Below are 21,325 nucleotides of genomic sequence, written 5' to 3'. Positions count from 1 at the left end.
GGGGGAAGAGGGTGGGGAGCAGGGGAGAAAAGAGTGGGAGACCAGCCCAGGGTCACACAGCAAATTAGAAGAGAGGATTGGAATCCAAGCTGGAGAGACTTCCACGACCATGAGGCTGGTCACCCTACAGCCTACGCCAGCACCCCTGTCCTGGGGCTGGTGCCAGCTGCAAGCTGTGAGTGGCACACACGGCCCACACCCTACCCTTGTCTTGCTCTCTGGCCATCCCAGCCGCTGCCTCTCCCAGGGACAGAGTGCGGAGACCCCTACGCCTCCCCTTCATCAGGAATGGATGGGCTGTTCCCACACACCTCCTTCCAGTGCTCAGGAGTGTGGCCAAGATCCAGGAGTAAAGAGAGCCCAAATTCATACCAGGAGCCAGCCCAAGCAAGGAACTAGGGAGGACCCAAGGCCCCTTCAGGGCTGCCTCTCAGTGTTCAAAGAACGTCCCCCCACCCAACCCCCCACCCCTGCAGCCTCAGAAAGACAAGGGCCTTCCATTGACCGTAACTGACAAATTTATTGAAGTCTTGGAAAGAGCTGATCACCCGAGAATAAATAAAAGACACGGAACATTCACAGAACCAATAGGTAGCTGGAGATTGAGGTTTGTGGGAGTGGTTTTGACTTACACACGGGCCAGCCTTTGTGTCTGGGGCACGCACAGCTGCAGGCGCCTCCCAGAAACTTCTTCCCAAAGGATCTGATGGAGGAGGCAGGGCAGGCTCAAAGGAGCCCCAGCCTTCTCCAGGGGGAGACTTCCCCATCCCGGGCTGGCCGAGCCAGCTCGGCAGGGAGAGCAGGCTGTTTGGCAACCAACATCTGTGGGTGCAGCCTGGACACCAAGGGCCTGGGTTGGGGGTGGGGGGAGACCCTGAGGGGCTTAGAGAATTGAGCTTGGAGAGAAGGGGCCCCAGGCCTTTCTGCCTCCTCCACAGGGTACTCAAAAACAGAAAGATCTAGAGACTGGGGATTGGGGAAAGCTGCTCCCAGGGGAGGCGGGGCTGGGGGCAGGGAGGGCTCCCCCATCTTGGCAGGGAGGGCCCCCCCATCTTGGCCTGGGGAGAGGAGGGGCCTCTCCTGGAGGACTCAGGTGTGTCCCCACCTCTGCTGCCTCGTCCCGGGATAGGCAAGGCCAATCTCGGACCTAAAGAGGGAGGCTCGGGGTAACGGCTCCGAGAGAGATGGAGCCTGGGAAGTGAAGGTGAGATCATGAAGGTTTCTCAGTTCTGGAAATGAAAGAGTTTTTCCAGCTCCTGGGCTATGCTGGGCTGGGCCTCAGCAAGGTGACATTTCATGCCTAGAAACAGCGGCAAGTGCTCAGCTAATTGGTCAATAAAGGGGAGAAATTTGCTTACAAAAAAGGCGGCTTGCTGGGCAGCCACCTATGGGCCAGCCCTGTGTCAGAGGAGGGGCCAGGTGGGTCCCTCAGCCCCCCAGGGAGGGAGTTGCACGGTCAGCGGTGGGAGGCTCCGAAGGCAGCAGCCCTCCCTTGACGCCCTGGCCCCACTTCCTCAGAGGCCCCAGCAGCCCCGAGCCACCCACGCAGGGCCAGCTCTCTCCTGTCCAGTGCTGGGTGGAGCCGGGCCTGGGTCAGAACTGAGCGTGGTCCACCTCGTCCAGCCAGGAGGCGGGGCTGGCAGGGAAGTCGGGGTAACCCCCGCTGCTCCCGGTGGAGAGGTCGGAACTGGGTCCGTTCCCGGCCAGCACCCTCATGGGTGGGGGCCCGCCTGGGGCTCCCGAGGGCACAAGGCCCAAGCTGGCATCTGGGTACACCAAGCTGGAGAGGAGGGGCTGGGGGCCGGGGAGGCTCTGAGGGGCGGAGGGGGATGGGGGGACGCCGTAGGGGCTGCCGGGGCGCAGCTCTCGGTACTGCTCTGGGCCTGCCAGGCCTCCGTGCTCCAGTGTGAAGTTGCCCAGCGCTCCCGAGGGCCGGCCCAAGGCTGGGGTGGGCTCCCCTAAGCTCCCATAGAGGCCGTTGGCCTGGCCCATTTCCACCAAGGAAGGCTCATCTGCAACGGAAGCAGAGGCTCAGTCCGTGCCTGACCTTCACCTGCGACCCCTCAGAATCCCATTCTGCGGGCGGAGGCACTACTGGGCGGGGCAGGAGTGGCTGCCCCACTCCCATGACAGGTCAGCGCAGGCCCCTTCTACTATGGAAGGCATGGCTGTCCCTGGCCCTCCACTGCCTGAGTCAGCCCAGGGTGTTTCAGGCCTGATGGGATCAGAGTCAGGAACAGTCCAGCCAGGGCCCAAGCTTTCAGGACCAGCCCCACAGCAGCCCAGGGAGGGGCACGGATACCACCACCCGGATTTTGCAGACAAGGAAAGTAAGTTCCAGAGAGGCTGAGTGAGTGGCCCAGAGAACAACGAAGTGTCTTGTACACTCTGTGAGGATAGGCTTCAAGGGATGGGGGCGCAGCATCCTCAGTGCTGGAGAATAAATAATTCAGGCTCCACAGAAGGGTAAGGAACTTCCTCTCCTTGACCCCAGGTAGTCCCCTCCCCCAGTTCCAAGCAGCTGGGACTGTGACTCAGTTTCTTCCCAAATGCGGGGCCCATTCTCCTAAAAATCACTGCAAGACCTAGGAGCCAGAGAGACGGCCTGGGCACGCCCACCCCACCCCTCCCCAGGAGAAAGCCCCGTAGGTGCCCAGCTTGGGGACAGGTCGGGCTACGGGGATTCTGTCCCCACCAGGAGAACAGCAGTGGTCCGGAATGGCCACCCAGGGCGGGGGGGGGGAGTGCTGGGGGACCAGGTTCTGTAAGTGAAATGTTTCTGAAAGTACGGCTTAAGGAGTCCACTAACCCCATGGGAAATTCAGACCCGCAGGCTCCCTGCGACCCCTCCGACGCCCGCTCCTCCCTCCACGAGCTCCGCGATCCCCCCGCCTACCGGGGAAGGAGACCTCGGCGTCGCTGTCCTGCCCCTCCTGGACGCTGTCCTTGTCCGACTTGGAGCCGCCGCGGGAGCGCTTCATGCTGCGGAAATACTGCCCCCAGCGCTGCCGGCCGGCGTCCTTCTTCAGCCTCTTCTCCTTGGCCCGGCGGTTCTGGAACCAAACCTGGGGGCGGGGCGGGGTGAGCGGCCGCCCGGCTCTGCGGGGCCCCCAAGTTCGCGGGCGGGAGGGGCGCGGGGGCGAGCGCTGACCTGCACCACGCGCATGTCCAGGCCCGTCTCGGACGAGAGCTGCTCGCGCACGTGGCGCGCCGGCTTGGGCGAGGTGTTGTAGGCGCTCTTCAGCGTCTCCAGCTGCTTGGCGGTGATGGTCGTGCGCGGCCGCTTGGCCGTGGCCTCGGCCTCTGCACGGCGGGTGAGCGGTGAGGCCTGGCCACCCCTCCGGCCCCAGCCGGACCCACAGCGCGCCCCACTCCAGCAGGTGCGGGGACGTCGGGGCCCCAGGTGCCCACTTCCAGCCCACCCCACTGGCTTCTCGGAACGCGGGGGCGCTGGGAGCTATTGGCGAAAACCGGCGGCCCTCAGGGCAGGGTGGAGGGGGCGCCGGCGGAGGGCGGATTCTGCTGCGGGGGAGGCGGCGTCTTCCCTAAAATCCCACCACCCTCGTTGGCGTCCCCGCCTTCAGCCTTGGCCGCCGTGCTCCAAATACTCTGCTCCCCCCGAGGGCTCTCCTTTATTCTAAGGGTGTGGGTATGGCCCAGTCTTCCGCGGCCAAGGATTTAGGGCAATAATTCCGACTAGGGGTGAAAAAGCCGCACACTTCGGACCCAGTGAGTCGGCTGGGTTGCGGGTCTGTCCCTGACTCCGCCGCTCCCGGCCTCGGCTTCCTGCTGCCGCCACCGCCCTAGCCCGGGCCCCTTAGAGAGAGCTTGGAGGGACCGCGAGGCAGTGAGGATTCCCCAGGAAGCCCCCACCCCACCCCAGCCCCAGGCCTGGTCTCAGCCCCACTTTTTCAGACCAGGAAAGGTGGGGGCGTCGTCCCTTCCGCTGACCTCGCTGCTTGGCGGTTTCATAGTCCGCCTTGCACACGAGCCTGCTGTCCTCCATGAGGTAGAACTCGTCGCCCGTGGCCAGCTGCCGCTTGCACACGACGCAGGCAAAGCAGTGCAGGTGGTACACGAAGTCCTGGGCACGGCGCACCACCTGCGTGGGCGGGATGCCCAGCTGGCACGCGGCGCACTTGGTCCCGAAGCGCCTGCGGGACGCACAGGGCCCGGCTCAGCGCGGCAGCGCGAGGCTTATTTCGCCCCGAGCGGGTCGGAGAGCGGCAATCGGGTGCCTGGGGAGGCGGTCCCGGAGGAAGGATCTGTCCGGCCTGCAGGTTGGTCAACCAGCCTGGCCGCCCACTACCACTGAGAAGGGAACGGCAACCTCGGGTCAGGAGGACCTCGGGGAGCCCGGTCTCCACTGCCTGCAGGACCCATGCTGGATCTGGGAAGGTGAATCCGGAGGGAGAGGACCCATCTGGGGCCGGTTTCTCAGACCCCAGAGGTGGAGCCATGAAGGCCACTGGGCCAGAGCCCCTGAGTCCCCAGCATTAGGGACAAAACCACCACCAATTTCAGAGGGACTAAGTTCAATAGAATTCTACGAATGTGGGCTTATCTTCTCTAATGACTGCTTCTGTGATTTAAGAAATAAATTGCTTTTTTTCCAAATAATATTTGCTGATGTCCCAGCCAGGCATGACCACCCAGGGAGCACCCATGGAGAGGCCCCACCCTTAGCTTGGCCGAGCCACAGGGTGACCTGCCTAGGTGACAGAATGGGGCTGGGATCTCGGGAGACGTGGGTTTTGAGGGCCTGGCCTCGGTGATTGAGGGGAGGAAGCCCTGGGGTGGCGGAACTCCAGGCCTCCTTTCCCCAGGGCCGGTGTGCCCTCCGCTCCCACACCAAGGCGAGGCTCCGGGGCTCACTTGAAAAAGTCGTCCTTGCAGTAAACGCTCTCCCCTCGGCTGAAGCAGCGCTCGGCCAGCGGCGTGTGGCAGTCGCTGCACTTGAGGCACTTGCTGTGCCAGTGGCGGTCCAGAGCCTTGAGGATGAAGCGGTCCAGGATGTGCTGGTCACAGCCGGCGCACAGCGGGATCTCTGTGGGCATGAGGAAGCTGTGAGTCACCTCCTAGACCAGGAGGCAGCAAAGTCATCTTCCCACCCCAAGCCGAGCCAGGGCTGCTGAGGGCTCCTCCTTTCCCTGCACGCCCTCTTCTCCAGCCAGCTTAAGTGGCCCCACAAGTTCCGGGAGTGCGCAGGCACCGCATCCTACGGCGGGAGCTAAGGGGAAACTGACAACCGTCTAAAATGTGTCTGTGAGAAGGAAAGCAGCCCAGGCCATTCCATGAGACCGGATACTCAATTACAAAATGTTCCAGTGCCAAGAAAGCTGCATGTGGAGCTCAAATGAAAACCCCACCCCAGGGGGATCTGCTCTCCGAAGACAGGCAGGAAAAATAGGGAAATGGGTCCTCACCATCATCTAGAGCTGGGGCACCCCACCGGGGGCTCCTTCACGTTAAGCGTCGTGGCCTCTCTTTCTAGGGACTCCCTGAAAATGTGGCTGCCCCACCTGGTGGCCCTGTCTGCAGGCCGGCAAGGTAAATGCCAATGTCGTCCCCATCGTTGGGTGGCTGCAAAAGTACTTATGAGTGGACTGGACAAGCCGATCCCCTGCCTTTGTGTCAGGCATGGGTACCCCCAGCGCTGTCACAGGTACTCAAACGTCTGGCTCCCCGCCGCTTTTGCCCCCCATGCCCCACTTTGGGACTGCAGGCCCCCTGGAGGAACCACGCTGGAGAGGCCCACTGGTGTCCTGTGGGAGTCTCTAGTCCAGGAGTGGCTTTTTTAGGTGCCAAAGGGCTGAGGACTCCCTCTGCATTTTGAGAAAGCCTCTGGCAGATGGGGGTGCCCGGCGGAGGGGTTGGGACCCCCTAACATTGCACCTACCTCCCTGGCTGTGGACCCCACCGACTCCAGCCCGTCTCCCGGTGTCTGAGAGAAACCGAGAAGGGGCTCCCTCGACCTCTGGCAGAGAAAACTGGGTTCCACCGCCCCCCGCAGTGGCGGGAAACACGCGATGAATGCGCCCCGCATCCGGCAAAACCGCAGCTCCGGGTGAGGAGTGTTCAGGAACCGCCGCGGCGCGCCCGGGGTCCCCAACGTGAGCATCGATCGCAGGGCGGCAAGGACACAGCATAAAGCGAGCGGGGTGGCTGGACGGGCCCGCGCAGCGCGGATTCAGCACCTCCGGCCGGACAGCGCCTCGGCCGCAACGCGCCGCCGGAGCCCGCATCAGGCAAAAGCCGCCCCAGCCCACCCCGCGCCGCGCCCGCGACCCCGGCCTTACGCTGCATGGCGACTCCGGCCCCGGAGGGGTCTCCTGCTCTCGGGGATGGCGGGGCCGGCGGAGCCTGGACGCCAGCCCGCCAGCTCCGGCCAGCTCTCCCGAGCTCCGGGCGCGCAGCCCTCCTCCCTCCCTCCCTCTCTCCGCCTCCCAGCCCCCGCGGCCAACCCCTCCCAGGAACCGTCGAAAAATAAATAAATAAATAAATAAATAAATAAGTAGCGAACAGCGAGCCCCCACAGCCTGGATGAAACCCCCTTCCCGCCAGCCCGTCCCTCCCACTCCCCACCGGTCCCGGGCCTCCTTCCCCATCCTGCAGCTCCAGCTGGCCCGGGAGTCCCGGAGAACTGCCAGGTTCTCTAAGAACCTAAGTGCTGGGAGCGAGAGTGGTGCCTCCAGGAAATTGGGGGCCCCGGAGAAGCGAGGTTTTTTCCTATCGACGGGCCCTGGACGGGGATAAACCGAGCAGGTGTCTGAGCGCAGACGCTGAAACCTGACTTAAGGGAGACCGACGGTCGAGGTTCAGCTCGACCTTGGCCCTTGCATCTGACTCTGTTCCCCTGGAACGTGGAAGGAGTCCGGGTGGGGCGCCCCTCTTGGGGACCCTCACTGCCCCGCCATTGCTCCCTGCGCCTCCTCCAGCTCGGGGGCCGGCTCAGGGCTTCAGAGGGTCTCCTAAGCCCGCCCTGAACCCCTGAGAGCTTCCTGGCCTGAGCAGCGCGGCGCCACAGCCTCACTCCCTGACAACCCAGCGACAGGGGCCCCGAAACAAACTCAGGCGGAGGCGCCCAGGCGGGGACCCACTTCAGCCCGGGTCTTCTAGCTCCTGCCAGTCTCCGCGATCAGGCCGGGGAAGGCCCGAGGTTCTCCGGGTCTCCCCAGTGCAGCCGCTCGGCCCGGGCACCCACCTCGGCGCAGGTCCGCCCTTCGCGCCAGCAGCGCTAGCAGCAGGTCGCCGCCCGCCGACTCCCGGGCCGGGCCCAGCTCCCCGCGCGCCTCCATGGGTCCCGCCGCCCTGCGTCGCCACTCTTCCGGTCCCGAACTTTCCCGGGCCCGGCGACACCACGCCGCAGTGGCTCCGAACCAGGGTCTGACCGACTCCCGGTGCTGCTGGGCGCTGCGCCCGCGGGCTGCCCGGGGGCCCGGAGCCTCTGGCCGAGCTGAGGGCGGAGCGGCCGGGGGGCGGGGCCGCGGCGCGGGGCGGGGCCGGGGGTAGCGAAGACTAGCCCGGGGCTACCGCGGACTCGCGCGCCTTTGCGCCGGGACCTGCGGTGCCCACAGGCCACCCCGCGTGCTCAGCCTGAGGGTGGGCACCGGTAGGGGAGGTCTCAGGTCAGAGCTGCCCGCCTGCGTTCTTCCCCGCCTCGCAGCTTCCTGCGCCGGAGGGGGCCGCGGGCAGAGGCCTGGGCTGGAGCACACGCCAGGAGGGCTAAGGTTCCCGGGAGAGGGCCGAGAAGGCAGCCAGGTCCTCCCGCCGCTGAGGTTTGGCCTCGGGAGCCGGAGTTGGTCAGCAGGAGCTCAATCCGAAACGCGGAAGGGGTGAGTGTGGCGCCGAAGGCTGCGTACCGGAACCGCAAGGACCCGATCCCAGATGCCAACCGGCTTCTGGGCTCCACCCCTGAACTGCGGCCCCGGAGTGGGCTCAGGGGAGAATAGCAAGCCTTGAGAGAGAACAGGCTCTGTGTCCCGGACACCCAGCTAAGACCTCGCGTCGTGGACTTCAGCACTGGGAAGTCCAGGGCACCCCTGCATTTCCAGCCCCCAGTACTCTGGCTCCATCAGAACACGGTTTCTTTACCTGATATTCTAGCCTTTTGACCCAGTCCACACAGGTGAGCTCTCTAGAACCCACGCTATCCTTGCAGGCAGAAGGGTGCAACCACCCCTGCCCAGAGGGCCCCGGGCCAGCGCCAGCCCTGGGCAGCCACCCGGGGAAGAACACAGCAGTGGGCGGCCCTCACAGCACAGGACGTGGCGAGGACAGGAGGGCCCTGGCAGTGCAGAAACACCCAGGAAGGGTTGGGGAACCAGGGACCAATGCCATCTCCAGGTCCCTCGCCCTGTGGGTCTGACAGTAATACTCTGTCCACTCTGCCTATGCATTCTGGACTGTGAGCTTTCAGGGGCCAGGCCCAAAAGGATGGGTGCAAGAAAACCACAATCCCCCTACCAGCTCCCAGCAGATCCGATGTGCCCGTCTTGAGCAGCAGCCCATGCAGCCAGCTCTCTGTCCCTTCACTTTGCACAGCACTTATTACCCAAGAAGGGCCAGGGCAAAGACCTGAGGGCACAAAGCCGAGTGTGCTCTGGCTGTGCCGGGTGCAGGCAGCGGGTGTCAGCTGCTGATGAAGCAGGCAGGGGCCGTGTGTGGCTGGACGGGGGCAGGGGCGGCAGCAGGTCAAGGAGGCGGCCCACGCTGCTGGCATCTGGCCGGCCCTCCAACAATGCCTCCATTATTTCCCAGCGTCCGTGGTGATGGAATGGCCCTTGGGGAGAGTGGTTCAGGCGGGAGACCCAGCCTTGGGTTCCCTGCTGTGGGGTCCAGAGGCCTGGGTGGGGCTGTGTGCAAGAGCTGAGGGGCACTAGTCTCAGGGGAACTTGGCACCCCTCGCTCGGCCCCATTGCCCCCCAGCTGTGCCTGCGACGCACCCTTTTCTCTGGGGGCCTCTACTCCACCGCTGTCCCGCACTCTTGCAGGCCAGCGCCAGGCCCTCCCGGCCACCCTGGGATCTGGAAACTCTCCCTGCACTGTGTTCTCATCTGTGTGGCGCCTGCAGAGCGGTGGAACTTTCTTGGCCTGGCCGCTAGCCCTGCGCAGCCCCTTCCTCGCATCTCTGCCGCCCTTGCCATTTCTGTCCTCAGTGTCCTGCCCGGGCTGGAGGCCGCAGGCACCCCGGGGCTCTTACCCCGAGTCCCGCCCAAGGTGCAGACGGTGGCGGTCCCGGACCTCTCTCGGTCGCGCTCAAGCCCCGTTTCCAGCAGCATCGCGGCCACCAGGCCGAGTGGCTCGAGCCGCGCTCCTCGTAGGTCGACGTTCCCGGGAGGGCTCGGGGCTCAGAAGTCTCGCCGCGTGGTGCGGAGCCGGGAGCCTGAGAGCCACTGGGCCGGGCGCTGTCCGCGGTGCTGAAGGAGGCGCCCCCCTGCCCGCCCCACCCGCGCGCCCGCCCACCTCCCGGGGTCCCTGTCCCCACCCCCGCTCCTGCCCCCCTCCCCGGTGCTCGGGGAAGGCAGCCTCACACTCGCACTCAGGGCAGTCCCCGCCCTCGCCCCAGACCCAGGGTGGCAGCGCCAGCTCCAGCTCCTCCCTGGGCTCCAGGCCAGGGTAGCAGCGCCCGCTCTGGCTCCTCCCCAAGCTCCAGGCCTCGCTGAGACGCCACGATTCGCAGCAAGCGGGTCGTCCTGCCGCGGGGCAGGAGGCCATTGACCCTACCCTTCTGGCGGGCAGCCTCTGGAAGGTAGTGCCCAGGCCGTGCCCCAGGATGGCCCCTTGCCTGATAACCTCCAACCCAGGGCTCACTGAGGCCCTCATGCAGGTATTTTGCTGGTCAAGGAACTTCCCGCTTTTTTTTTTTTTTAATAAAAAAATTGAGACGGGGTTTCACCGTGTTGGCCAGGATGGTCTCCATCTCTTTGCCTCGTGATCCGCCCACCTCGGCCTCCCAAAGTGCTGGCATTACAGGCGTGAGCCACCGCTCCCGGCCGGAACTTCCCGCTTTTAACCTCCTTGAACCCAGCCCCCAACTTTTGGGAAGAGCTCAGCCCGAGTCCCCCAGGTTGCCAGGAGGAGGGGCACCTGCAGTCCCCCTAACAAACGCTGCTCAGGACGCAAAACCTTGGGCATAGGCAGGGCCTCAGTTTCCTGCCAGCCTCTGAACAGCCTGGCCAGGGAGGTGCCAACCGGACTTCTCCTAAGCCACAGGCATGACTATTGGAGACCACTCCCCGCCCCCACCGGCACAGCAAAAGTGGGGGCGGGGCAAAAGAAAACGAAACCCCACAGGGCAGCGCAAACTCAGCCATGGCGGGACACTCACACCCGGGAAGCAGAGGGGTGGCCATTCATGCAGGCTGGGATTGCTCTGAGGTTCCCTCAAGCTGGGCTGCTGCCAGTGCCCTTTGAACTGTGTAATTTTACATGAGTCTCAGCTCCCTTTCATCCACCTGTAAAATCCAGGGTCTTGTCCTGTCTCTCCGTCCAGATCAGCTCCAAGGAGATAATCTATGATTGATTTCCATCTTTCACTTTCCATTTGACCCTTTGGCTGTCTCCCAAAAGCCAATGGTTCAAAATAAGAAATTCTAGAATTTCAGATGTCCAGTCCATAAACATAAAGAAGGGTCCATTGTGCACCCCACCACACCTACCACACTCTCATTGGTAGAGCTGGTTCACATTTCAAAAGAATCACAATTGTTTTCAAATGTCAGATTCCTTTATTCATAAAATGTGCACATTATAGTTTACTTAAATACAAAATGTTCACTTTCCTTGCAGGTAAGAAATTTCACTGACATTTCCATGTCAATTAGCTTATTTTTAATAAAAATCCTTCAGTTAAAAATAAATAAACATTTAAATTACTGAACTATTATATTCATTAGTCTCAATACCTCTTAAAATACTTAAAACTTGAGAAAATAGGCTCTAAACCTTGCCTAAAGGTGGCATCCAGCTCTGAGCGGTCACACAAGGTGTGTTACAGCATGGACATGTGACCCCTGGGGCCACCCCCACAGTGGCTCAGATCCCCACTACTGACACTGCTGAAAACCCTGCCCCTCAGCAGGTCACAAGCTTGTCCCCAAAACAGTGGTGACCCCAGATTGCAATAGGATGATGAAACTGCAGCCACACTGCGCTCCACATGGGTTTCTGGAAAGGCCGAAGCTGGAGACGGTAAACCTAACACTGTCCCAGGTCACCCCGGCTAAAGACATTCAACACTAACCAAAAGTCAGTTTAGTTAAGGGTTCAAAGGCAAATACACTGAAACCCATGTGTAGACCCGCCTGGTTTTCAAGCTGAAAGAGAAACACTTGGTGTCTTCAATAACACAGGCCTCTAACCAGCAATGAAGGCAACATCACGGCTGTCCAAGCACAGAGGGGTTGGAAGTGTGAAACCAGAAGAAACGCTCACGTGAGGGCCGTGAAGCCCGGGGCCAGGGCATCAGACACCTCTCCCACCAGCTACGGGGCTCTGGGCGGCATCCTTGGCGCAGCCATTCTGTGACGGCTGTTTAAGGAATCAGCTGCTGACCGTGTTCCTCAAGCCGCAACAACATGAATATTATGGTGGTCTTACGAATACACCATGTGATCCGCTGCGGTTAGTAAACACATGAGTACACACCGCCAAGGAGGCAAAGCGGAAAAAATATTTACCACTGTCAGAGAGACACACACACACACACACACACACACAGATGGTCACACAAACACATCTGAGCCTACTTTAGCCAAATCAAACTGAGCCTGTGAGACACACCAACAGCCACAAAGAAGCTCAATATAAATGTTCCCAGAAATAGTGTGTTTTGTTTAAATCTTCAGAGGTAACTGACCACTAAATGTTTTGGGTTTAAAACAATGTTTAAAATTATTAAATGGTAAAAGAAATAATGACCAAAGCTTTGGAAACCAGTGCCTGTGTGGAGATCCTTCCCAAAGCAGCTTCAGGCAAAGGAAACCTGGCACAGACGCCTGCCACCCCTGCCCCTCCATGGGCCCAGAGTGAGGTGCGTGTGTGGCTGGGATCTGCAGGCCTCTGTGGTGCTGGGTGAAGAGCAGACCACAGAGGGGTCTTTAGAAGTCTCCCTGGGGCTGTGCTCCCAAGGGCAGACCACTCTCCTCCCCACCCCCCAACAGAGGGGCCTCTGCTCTGAGCACCGCCTGCCCGCTGAGCCCAGAGCTGCCCTGCGGGGACCAGCTGTCCGAATGGCCTCCATTTACTTGTCTCTCTCTTGTCACCAGATAAACAAACAAAGGCACTGCCTCTGAGGGTTAAATAAGCCACCATCCTTCCCATCCCCAAGTCCACGGCACAAGGCCTCTGGGGGTTATCTTCTGAAATGCAGCACAGCCACGAAATTCCTCGGCTCCTCCCCTGTTCAAATCCCAACTGGAGTGAAAACACCTGCAGGAGCACAGCGAGCCCTCAGGAACCCTTCCCTAGGGAAGCCGTGGAAAGCACACTGGACAGTCACCGGAGCCGCACTTGCTTGGAGGAGCGCACGCCTGCACTTCCGGCTCTGCTCCGCCCCCGCCTGGCTAAAGGAGAACACTTGGCAGCCTGGAGGGGCGGGGGCAACAAGGCCTTGCAGGATGAGCCAGAGTCCAGGACACTTGAGATTGAAGTGTGTGGGGAACACTATTTGGCCTGGACTCCTTGCCCTGTTTTAGAGCAAACATAGAAAGCCTTTTTGCTGTAGAACCCGTGAAAGCAGTATGAACAGACTTGGGCGTGCCAGGAATGCAGACATCCGCACAAAATTACCCCACCTCTTCCCTCGTCAGAAGAGCGTTTGTGAAACGAGGACTAGGAAGCCAAAAGGTGCCATTGGATGTGAAACCGGGCCCGCATGTAAAATCCCTGATCCAATATTAAAGCTGCAGGTGGCACAGGGCGGGGCTGCCTCTCCGAGGGCACTCACACAGCCGGGTGGTGGTGCTTGACCTTCCACCGCCTGGATCTCACCCGGAAGAAGAAGTACATCACCATGAGGAACAGGGACGAGGCCACATACAGCACCACACAGAGACTCATGTCCAGGCTGGAGAAGCCAACCCCGAGGAAGGGCACGGCCACCTCCACCTGCTTGTGGACCTCGGGCCCATCCAGATTCTGGAGTCTCACGTCCAGCCTGTGGCGCAAGCTCTCCGGAAGGGCGGGCCTGGGGCCCAGCGCACTGGGTGGACGAACACTCTGGGCGTCTCGGTCTCCATGGGACTTCTCTGGGGGAGTGAGTCTTTTCTCCTCTTCTTCACCCCTAGCCAGCATTCCTCCTTCACCAGAATCCCCCTGGTCTGTGGAATATGTGTCTAAGAGGTTGTCGCGGCTGTAGTGCTGTTTTAAGAATGTGAGCACGTGGCCTTCATCCCAGCTGTCCAGGCCCTTCATTTCCTCATGGCAGGCTGGGCAGAGGTCTGGAGTGGGCCACTGAAGCTTTGGAAACCTGGGATCCTCACTCGGATGGCCTAGGAAGAAAAGGAAGCAGGAGAGCCAGAGGGAAGGAGGCCTGTGGGGCCAGGTGCAGTATCCGGCCAGCAGACTCCTACTCCGCCCACCACGGGCCCCCGCTGCCCCAGGGCTGCGTCCTGCCAGGCCTCCCTCCCTGTCCTTCCCACCTTTCCCTTGCAGTGCGGCCCAGAGGACACCTGCTTCCGCCGGCCTCTGCGCATGTGTCCCATCTGCCGTCTCCCACGCCTGCAAGTAAGGAGAGGCTACAGGCTCGGCCTCCACCACTTCCCGGACCACACCTGCCCCAAACCATCCGGCGCTTCACTCCCAAAACAGGTGACAGCGCACAGCTCTCACCTCGAGGCCTTTGTCCCCACGTCGCTGCCCTCTGCTCTTTCCCGAGGGTGCACCCAAGACCCACTGCCCCCAGTGCCCCAGCCACCTGGGCTGTACGGACAGTGGACCTTAGGTGCACCCTCAGGAAAGGGCAGAGTGGGTGGGATGCATTTCCGCTGGACTCAGGCACACTGGCCCTTTCCAGACTACAAATCCCTTTCTGCAGTGACGTGCTCACGCCGGGGAACAGCAGGACACACCAGCGGCCCCTCTGAAAGGTTACTGTGATGGTCTCTATCACCTCACACACTACTACTGATGCTATTTTGTAGAATAAGGAGCAAAGTTGACAACTTTTGTGGGGCTTTTTATACACTTCTTTAAAAAACCCTCAAACTTCTATTTTTTATGTTTAACCCTTTCATTAAAACGGTGGCGCTGGAGCCCAACAGCGTGTGTCTCCGCAGTGCGCTCGCTCTCAGGCTGAAAGGCGACGGACGCCTAGAGCCTTACTATGCTGAATTAAGATCAGGACTTCTCTAAAAAAATCAAGAAAGAAGAAAAGAAATACTGACGTGCAGAGAGACAAGCAGAGCTTGCCCCCAACTCTACTCCCAGACACACTGCAGTGGGAGAGGCCTGCGGGTCCCTCCTGCACATGCAAACACACACGTGTCTGTCCTGCCGAGACACCACCCACACCCCCTTCTACCGGGGTCTGTGCCCCCACGCAGCTCCACGCTTGTGAACACAAATCTACCACATACTTCCGACACCTGCATGCCCGCACGGGTGTGCTGGGTGTTTATCTGACCCGTGCCCTGTGGGCGGCCGTGCACACAACTCTGCAGCGAGCATCCTTGTAGACACAGCTTTGCACGCCCGCCATGGACTGCCAGAAGGGATGCAGACAGGACCCACCTTTGTAAGGTTGTGCTGCCCAGTGCTCGGCCACGCTTCAAAGAGGGCACTGAATCCCACAGAGGGGACAAAGCATGGACCAGCAGCGCTTGGTCAGAAGCTGCCAGAGCCTCGAATAGGACTGGAGAGTAAGGCACCAGCCCGGGGCAGAAGACCCCTGGCAGATCTCCGAGGGGCCTCCCAGGAGCTTGGGTCTCCATACATAGGCTGGAGGTGGGACTGGGTGGGGTGGGACTCTCAGGAGTGACAGTCACGCTGCGCGGGAAGGCCCCTTTCTGCTGCAGCCTCATGACGGGGGCAGGGGAGCCATAAGCAGGCTGGGGCCACAGGCCACAGCAGGGCCTCCGGGTCCAGGCAGCCCTGGCAAGGGTCCTGGTCCCACTGCCTTAGAGCCGAGGGCTCGGAAGGGCGCAGGGAGCTCTGTGGGTGGCAGCAACGCAGCGGCTGCCAGGGTAGAGAGGCTGAGACACTGTCCTGACCAGGGGACAAATCCCCCGGACATAGGCGCCTGCAGCCACATGCCCCAGACCCCGGCGGGCAGGCTCGGCACGAAGAAAACCCATTTTCCTTAGTGCTTTAGTGTAATATGTTTTCATAATACAGTGGATTAAATAAAAACCCATAGTTCAGTGGCATTTTCTTTATTAAGATTTATTTCTCAGCGGAATTATTTTTAAGCCTAATTTTAATCTGCCACTGATTTAGGAATACTTTGAAGTACTTAACTCTGAGAAAATACATGTGCCCTATTTAATTTTTTTTTAACAAAACCACTTTGAGAGGTTTGGTTTATGTTTGGACAACAGATTTTCATACTAAAATTCCTCATCAAAAATTATGTTCCGGCCAGGCGTGGTGGCTCATGCCTGTTATCCAAGCACTTTGGAGGCCAAGGCAGGCGGATCACCTGAGGTCAGGAGTTCAAGACCAGCCTGACCAACATGGTGAAACCCCATCTTTATTAAAAAAAAAAAAAGAAAAAAAAATTATGTTCCAAGCTTTCCAGAGCCAAATACCCTCAGGGTCTAGTGGGGTACCCGAGGGTATGACAGGAAGAAAAAGCCACACCCATGTCCCCAAGGGCCCAAGAGCTTCCTGGAACGAGAGAGCCATCTGGAAAGCCAGACAGAAGCAACGTGGGAAGGCTGTGGCTCTGGCAGCTCCTGGCCACCCAAGTCCTGATCGTGTCAGCACAGCAGGTGGCACGAGGCCACAAAGCTCAGAGGCAAGCCCCGCCACAGCCCTGCCATCCCCGCTGTCCCCAGGACCAGGGCTTCCCATGCCCATGCTGAGACCCCACACCCAGGCGCTTCTCACCTGCCAGGCGGCCGTTCACCACGTTATGCTTCCTCCAAAGCCAGAGGATGGCTTGGTCTGGGGTTTTCACTGAGTCCATGGATTCTTTAGCCATTTCCTCAAAGTGCTCACCACACTCCTTACACCCAAAGAAGGTGCGAATGTACCTCCTCACCGTCTGCAGCACAGCCTGGGGGTCGTCTTCAAAGCCTGCAGGGGAAAAAAACGCCACTGACAACAGCAGGTGCTGGGGGGTCACCTGACCCCACGCTTGTCCACAGAGCCTGGGGGGAACCGCTTCTTACACATCTCGAAGCCCCCTCATGTCTCCACAGAGGCCTCAGGCTGTGGGCACAGACCAGGAGCCAGCGCCTGCCCAGATGTCCAACACGCCCAGGTCCCGCACACTCTGGAGACACGATGACTGTGCACAGCAGAGAGGCCAGAAGAGCGCGGAGAAGATGAGCCACCTGGGCCCCGGGGGCCCTTCCAGGAGCACCTTGAGTCTCCCACCAGGCTTCCGGCTGTCCGTGCCAGAATGCCTGGACCGCCAAGCTTCTTCCTCGGGATCTGCCAGCTGGGTGCAGTCCCTCTTGCCCTATAAGCAACTCCCAGAGGCTGATGCCAGGGCAATGACACTGCTCATTCTAAATCTGTAGTTGTCGTGTCTGAAAGCCCCGCAAGGCACCAGCGCAAGTGGGGACATGGCCTTAAGAAGTGACTCTAGGCTGCCACCAGCCATGGGTGTGAGGAGGCAGAGTGGGTGGGCGGGCACAGGGATGGGTGCACCCACAAGCCAAAGTTCATGCCACGGTAGGTTAAAACTGACACGGACGGGCCGTGGAGCCCGTGCAGACACTGTGAATGAACTGACACGGACGGGCCGTGGAGCCCGTGCAGACACTGTGAATGAACTGACACGGACGGGCCGTGGAGCCCGCGCGGACGCTGTGAATGAACTGACATGGACGGGCCGTGGAGCCCGCGCGGACGCTGTGCATGAACAACACACGTCTCAGGAAAGCAACCCCCGCCCACAGGTGGCAGAAGAGGCTAGCACCGCCCTGAAGGGGAACCCCTAAGAAAACCAAGAGGGCAGCATGGGGTGGGGCTCGGCAGTCCCCACTCAGACAACTAATACAGGAGCCTGAACGCAGATAGGAGACCCACGAGATTAAAACAGATTACATGTCAGCATTAAAAAAAGACATGCTTTGGAGAATGAGCCCGTCTTCGTCGACAGCAGGCCCTGGGGGAGCTCCCCGCGCTGGTGCAGGCCTGACGCCTGTCGGGGCTCCCTGAGAGCACAGCTGTGCGCAGGCCCTGATCTCAGCGTCCAGGTCAATCCCTAATCCACAGGGTTCTCGTTTCTTTCACCCAGAGCAGGTGAGAGCAGAGCAGACCTCCTCCTCCTCGGCCTTGAGCGTGTCCACAGGCAGCTGGGCGATAATGCAGATGGGATGGCAGGCGCTGGCCCTGCCACCCGGCCCGTCTGCCCTGCTCTCCCGCCAGGAGGGCTCCACAGACATCTGCCCCGCATCACCACGGAACCCCCCTCCTCTTCCCACCACATCACCGTGGGTGCGGGGCCCCCCTCATCTTCAGAGTGGACAAGAACCGTCAACCTCTACCTGTGGGGGGATCAGCGGCCTTGCAGGCATTTTAGTAGATGGGGCTTAAACATACAGCAAAGAGAAGAAAAACCTTCCAAGACTTAATCCCGTGGCCGCCTCTGACCCAATTCTCTTGGCAGGAGGCTACTCCTGGAACCTGCTTCCAATATGCTACGGGAGGGAGGAGCGCTGAGGGTCTCGTTAGTGGTGAGCTTTGCCATCACGCTGCGCTCACAATTCCACTACACTAGGGCCGCTCCTGGAAGAGTTTCCAATCAAATACCCCGGCCCCACCGCTTCTCCCTGGTCTGCACTGTGCCCACACTGCCTTCGAGCAGCCGTGCCTCATGCCTGGGTGATCAGAGCAGATGGAAAGGGGGACGGTGTGATGGCGCAGCTGCTTCTCACCACAACCTTCCCCATGTAAACATGGTTTCGTGACTCAGGCTTGTTTCAGAAGCAGCTTTTTTGGAGACAGAGTCTTGCTCTGTTGCCCAGGCTGGGGTGCAGTGGCACAATCTCGGCTTGCTGCAACCTCCAGTGCTGGGATTACAGGTGTGAGCCTTGCGCCCAGCCCAAAATCGGGTTTACATGGTCTGGCTCGGCATTCGCTCGGCAGTGTGGATGCTCGGATTTCAATTTCTGTTTGGGCAGCTCCCAAGGTTTCTCCCAAAAAACATATATATACCTCTTTTTACTGTATGAGTATGAAAATGATTTGAGGTTAAAAACCACCCTCTCCCCCAACCAGACCCCTGAGAAGCAGTAATCCAACGTCACCCTGCAAGCCAGGACAGAAGAGATTTTCAGACAGCCACTGCAGTGCCCCCATCCTGGGAGACTCTCCCATACTGTGACTTTGCTGCTTCTCCCATTACCAGGTGGAATCTATTTCTCCCAGCACAAATGTAGGCTGGATCAACAGGAGGTGGCAGACGCGATGCCTCCACACTGAGGCCTCTCAGGAGGTCCTGCCTCAGCCTGGTGCTACCTGGTGGGGAAGCCACATTCAGGAATATGAGGCACTCGGAGGTCCCCTGGGCCAACTAGCTGCCGCCAGATGAAGGCAGCCACACGAGTGAGCCCAAGCAGCACTCACAGAAGAACCACCCGGCTGAGCCCGGCCCAAACTGCTGACCCACAGCATGATAAGCAAACACAGAGGAGGCTGCTTTACGCCCCGGCATTTTGGGTTACTTTGTGACATGGCAAAAAATAACTGTAAAAGAATTTGACAATTTTCTTGGAAACAGGATTGAACTGTTTGAGTAAAAGACTCCAGCTTGGCTTTAAAGTAAACGTTACTGAACCTAAATCACTGCTTAAACTGGGAAGCACACACACAGCCAAATCCAGAGGGGATTAAAAAAGCCAATATATACTTCAGTGTTCTGTGAAGGACAGAGCAGTTCATTTTATCTATTTCCTACTAATTGAAAATTATTAAATCCAACTTTAAAGCTTTATAGGTTTTAACCCCTCGTGCTGGACGGCCTCTGTCCTGGCCCCCACAGATCCAGCCACCTAAACTCACCCCTCCTGTAATCCCCTCCCCTTGCAAGTGGCCTGGACCTGGGGACGGACTAGTGAGCAGAATCTGGCATAGATGACAAAATGTCATCCTTGGGTGAGCACCCTCTTGCTGGCTCCCTGACGAAGCTTGCTGCCATGATGTGAGCTGCCCCACAGAAAGGCCCTGGGCATGGCCTCTGGCCAGCAGCCAGCTTGGAGCTCAGGACCATGTACAAGGAGGCGCGCCCTGCCCTCTTCTCCAAGAGGGTACTGGGAGGCCGCTCTCTCCAGGTGGGCCTCAGGTACCCTCCAGGCCTGGCTGACACTCGACTGCAGCCTCACTGATCCTGAAGAGGACCCCGATGAGGCCATGCCCGACCTCAGAAACTGTAAGCTCATAACCATGGGTGGCTCTGGCTGCTTAACTTTGGGGTGATTTGTCATGTAACAGCTGATAATGAATATACCACTCCAAATAGATTTCACTTATTCTCCCATTTTTTTTTTTTTTTAAAGCAAAAACAGGGAGTTTACACTGCAGGGAAATTCCCAGCCAGGGTTCCCTCACTTCTCTGTGGTTTATTTCCTGCATTTTAGCCATTCACATCCTTGTGAGTTCGAATGAGGGGCACTCATACCCTGAGGGCACAGCCCTGGGTGAGCTGCTCACGTGTGAGGAGTCTGAGGAGACACGCTACTTCACATACAGCAGAACACGCCTTCACACGCGCTGGCTGGGGTAGCGTGTGGGGCAGACCATCGGCGCCTCTGGCCTGCGCAGGGACAGCTCACCTGTGCCAACCAGTGCGTCTGGGTGGGCCGAGGCTTGAACAGTCAAAGTGTGGAACAGTTTCCAGAGAGAACATGGGTAACCCCTCAACTCAGGTCGGCTTCCTTGACATCCAACCCACTTTATGTGATTAGTAAGGAATATTCCAGAAATCTGAAAAAAAAAACAAAGAATAAAAGACAATGGTTGAAATTAAAAACAGTCGACAGAAACCTTCTTGACTAAGGGGATGGCGATGGGGGTGTAGTTTACTGAAGCTGCATCAACTGCACATAAGATCTGTGCCTCCCACCACATGCAAACCTAAATTCAAGGAAACAAAGGAGAGGAATGGTTTCCTTCACTAAAGCAGCTCTCAGGCCAATCTCTGGAGAGAAGAGAAAGTTTTTCTGTATCTTGATAAACTAGTAACGTACCTACCTTTTCTTCTAAATTAGAATTCGCTATAATGACAGTATTAAAAGAAAAGGCAAGTAACAACAGAGAAGCTCACCTGTCAAGTAATTCTCAGCCAGAAAACAATGTGTGTTCACTTTTTTTTTTTTTTTGAGACAGACTCTCACACTGTCGCCCAGGCTGAAGTGCAGTAGCACAATCCCGGCTCACCGCAACCTCCACCTCCCGGGTTCAAGCGGTTCTCCTGCCTCAGCCTCCCAAGTAGCTGGGATTACAGGCGCCCACTACGCCCAGCTAATGTGTTGTATTTTTAGTAGAGATGGGGTTTCACCATGTTGGCCAGGCTGGTCTGGAACGCCTGACCTCCTGATTCACCCGCCTCGGCCTCCCGAAGTACTGGGATTACAGGCGTGAGCCACTGCGCCTGGCCTAAGGTGTGCTCACTATTGGAGGCGGCCATGGGAGCCGGTGACTGCTGGCGAGTGGGGCTGTGAGCCCCGGGCAGATTCCCTTCAGTCTGGTCTCGTGTCTCATCAGCCTTTCCCTCCCTAAGGGCTCCTGAGCCTGTGGTGTGCTCTCAAGGGAGGTGTCACACATCACAGTCACGTGAGAGGATGCTCCCGCGGCCTCAAGCTCGGAGTGGATTCAAGGTGGAAGAGAGGCTCAGGCCAGGCGCCCAGCACCGTCCGCTGCTCAGTTGCAGCCAGCAAATGGCAAGGCTGGCAAAATCATGGCACAATAAATTCCCCTTAAAAGATTCCCAGATCTGCTGTGTGCCACTGACAAGCAGCACGCTGGGTTTGCTTCCCGCTACTAAACACTCCGGGGGCCGCAGAGAAGCTGCTGATCTGGACTAAGGAGGGAACAGCAGGCGGCAGTGCAGACCTCTCAGGGTGCTGGTCCCCTGAGTGAAGGCTGGCACCTGCTGGCACCTGGGCTTGGGGAAAGCTCCAGCAGGGCTGCCACATCATTTTTTGTTAGATTG

At 59.3% G+C, this 21,325-nt stretch overlaps 2 protein-coding genes across 4 annotated transcripts in view; both read right to left on the bottom strand.

The window, feature by feature from the left end:
• Positions 1-495: 495 nt before the first annotated feature.
• On the bottom strand, positions 496-9,307 carry LHX3 (LIM homeobox 3). The gene is made up of 6 exons (XM_017505667.2): positions 9,203-9,307; positions 4,876-5,047; positions 3,952-4,154; positions 3,152-3,303; positions 2,897-3,065; positions 496-2,012 (listed from the first exon to the last, which is right to left on the bottom strand). The coding sequence occupies exons 1-6, from the start codon at positions 9,279-9,281 to the stop codon at positions 1,594-1,596; spliced, it is 1,194 nt and encodes a 397-aa protein (XP_017361156.1). The 5' UTR covers positions 9,282-9,307; the 3' UTR covers positions 496-1,593.
• Positions 9,308-10,710: 1,403 nt separating this feature from the next.
• QSOX2 (quiescin sulfhydryl oxidase 2) overlaps positions 10,711-21,325 on the bottom strand; it is a 40,105-nt gene continuing 29,490 nt past the window's right edge. For all 3 annotated transcript variants that reach the window (XM_037730259.1, XM_017505663.2, XM_037730260.1), the window contains exons 10-12: positions 19,947-20,097; positions 16,051-16,239; positions 10,711-13,493 (exon numbers count right to left, since the gene is read on the bottom strand). In XM_037730259.1, coding sequence (XP_037586187.1) covers positions 12,946-13,493; positions 16,051-16,239; positions 19,947-20,097 — 888 coding nt within the window. In that variant the 3' untranslated portion in view covers positions 10,711-12,945. The remainder of the gene's footprint in view (positions 13,494-16,050; positions 16,240-19,946; positions 20,098-21,325) is intronic.

This window comes from Cebus imitator, unplaced genomic scaffold (genome assembly GCF_001604975.1).
Source record: "Cebus imitator isolate Cc_AM_T3 unplaced genomic scaffold, Cebus_imitator-1.0 Scaffold339, whole genome shotgun sequence".
NCBI lineage: Eukaryota > Metazoa > Chordata > Mammalia > Primates > Cebidae > Cebus > Cebus imitator.
Note: the sequence above shows the minus strand (reverse complement) of the source record. Positions and strands in the feature narration are given on the sequence as shown.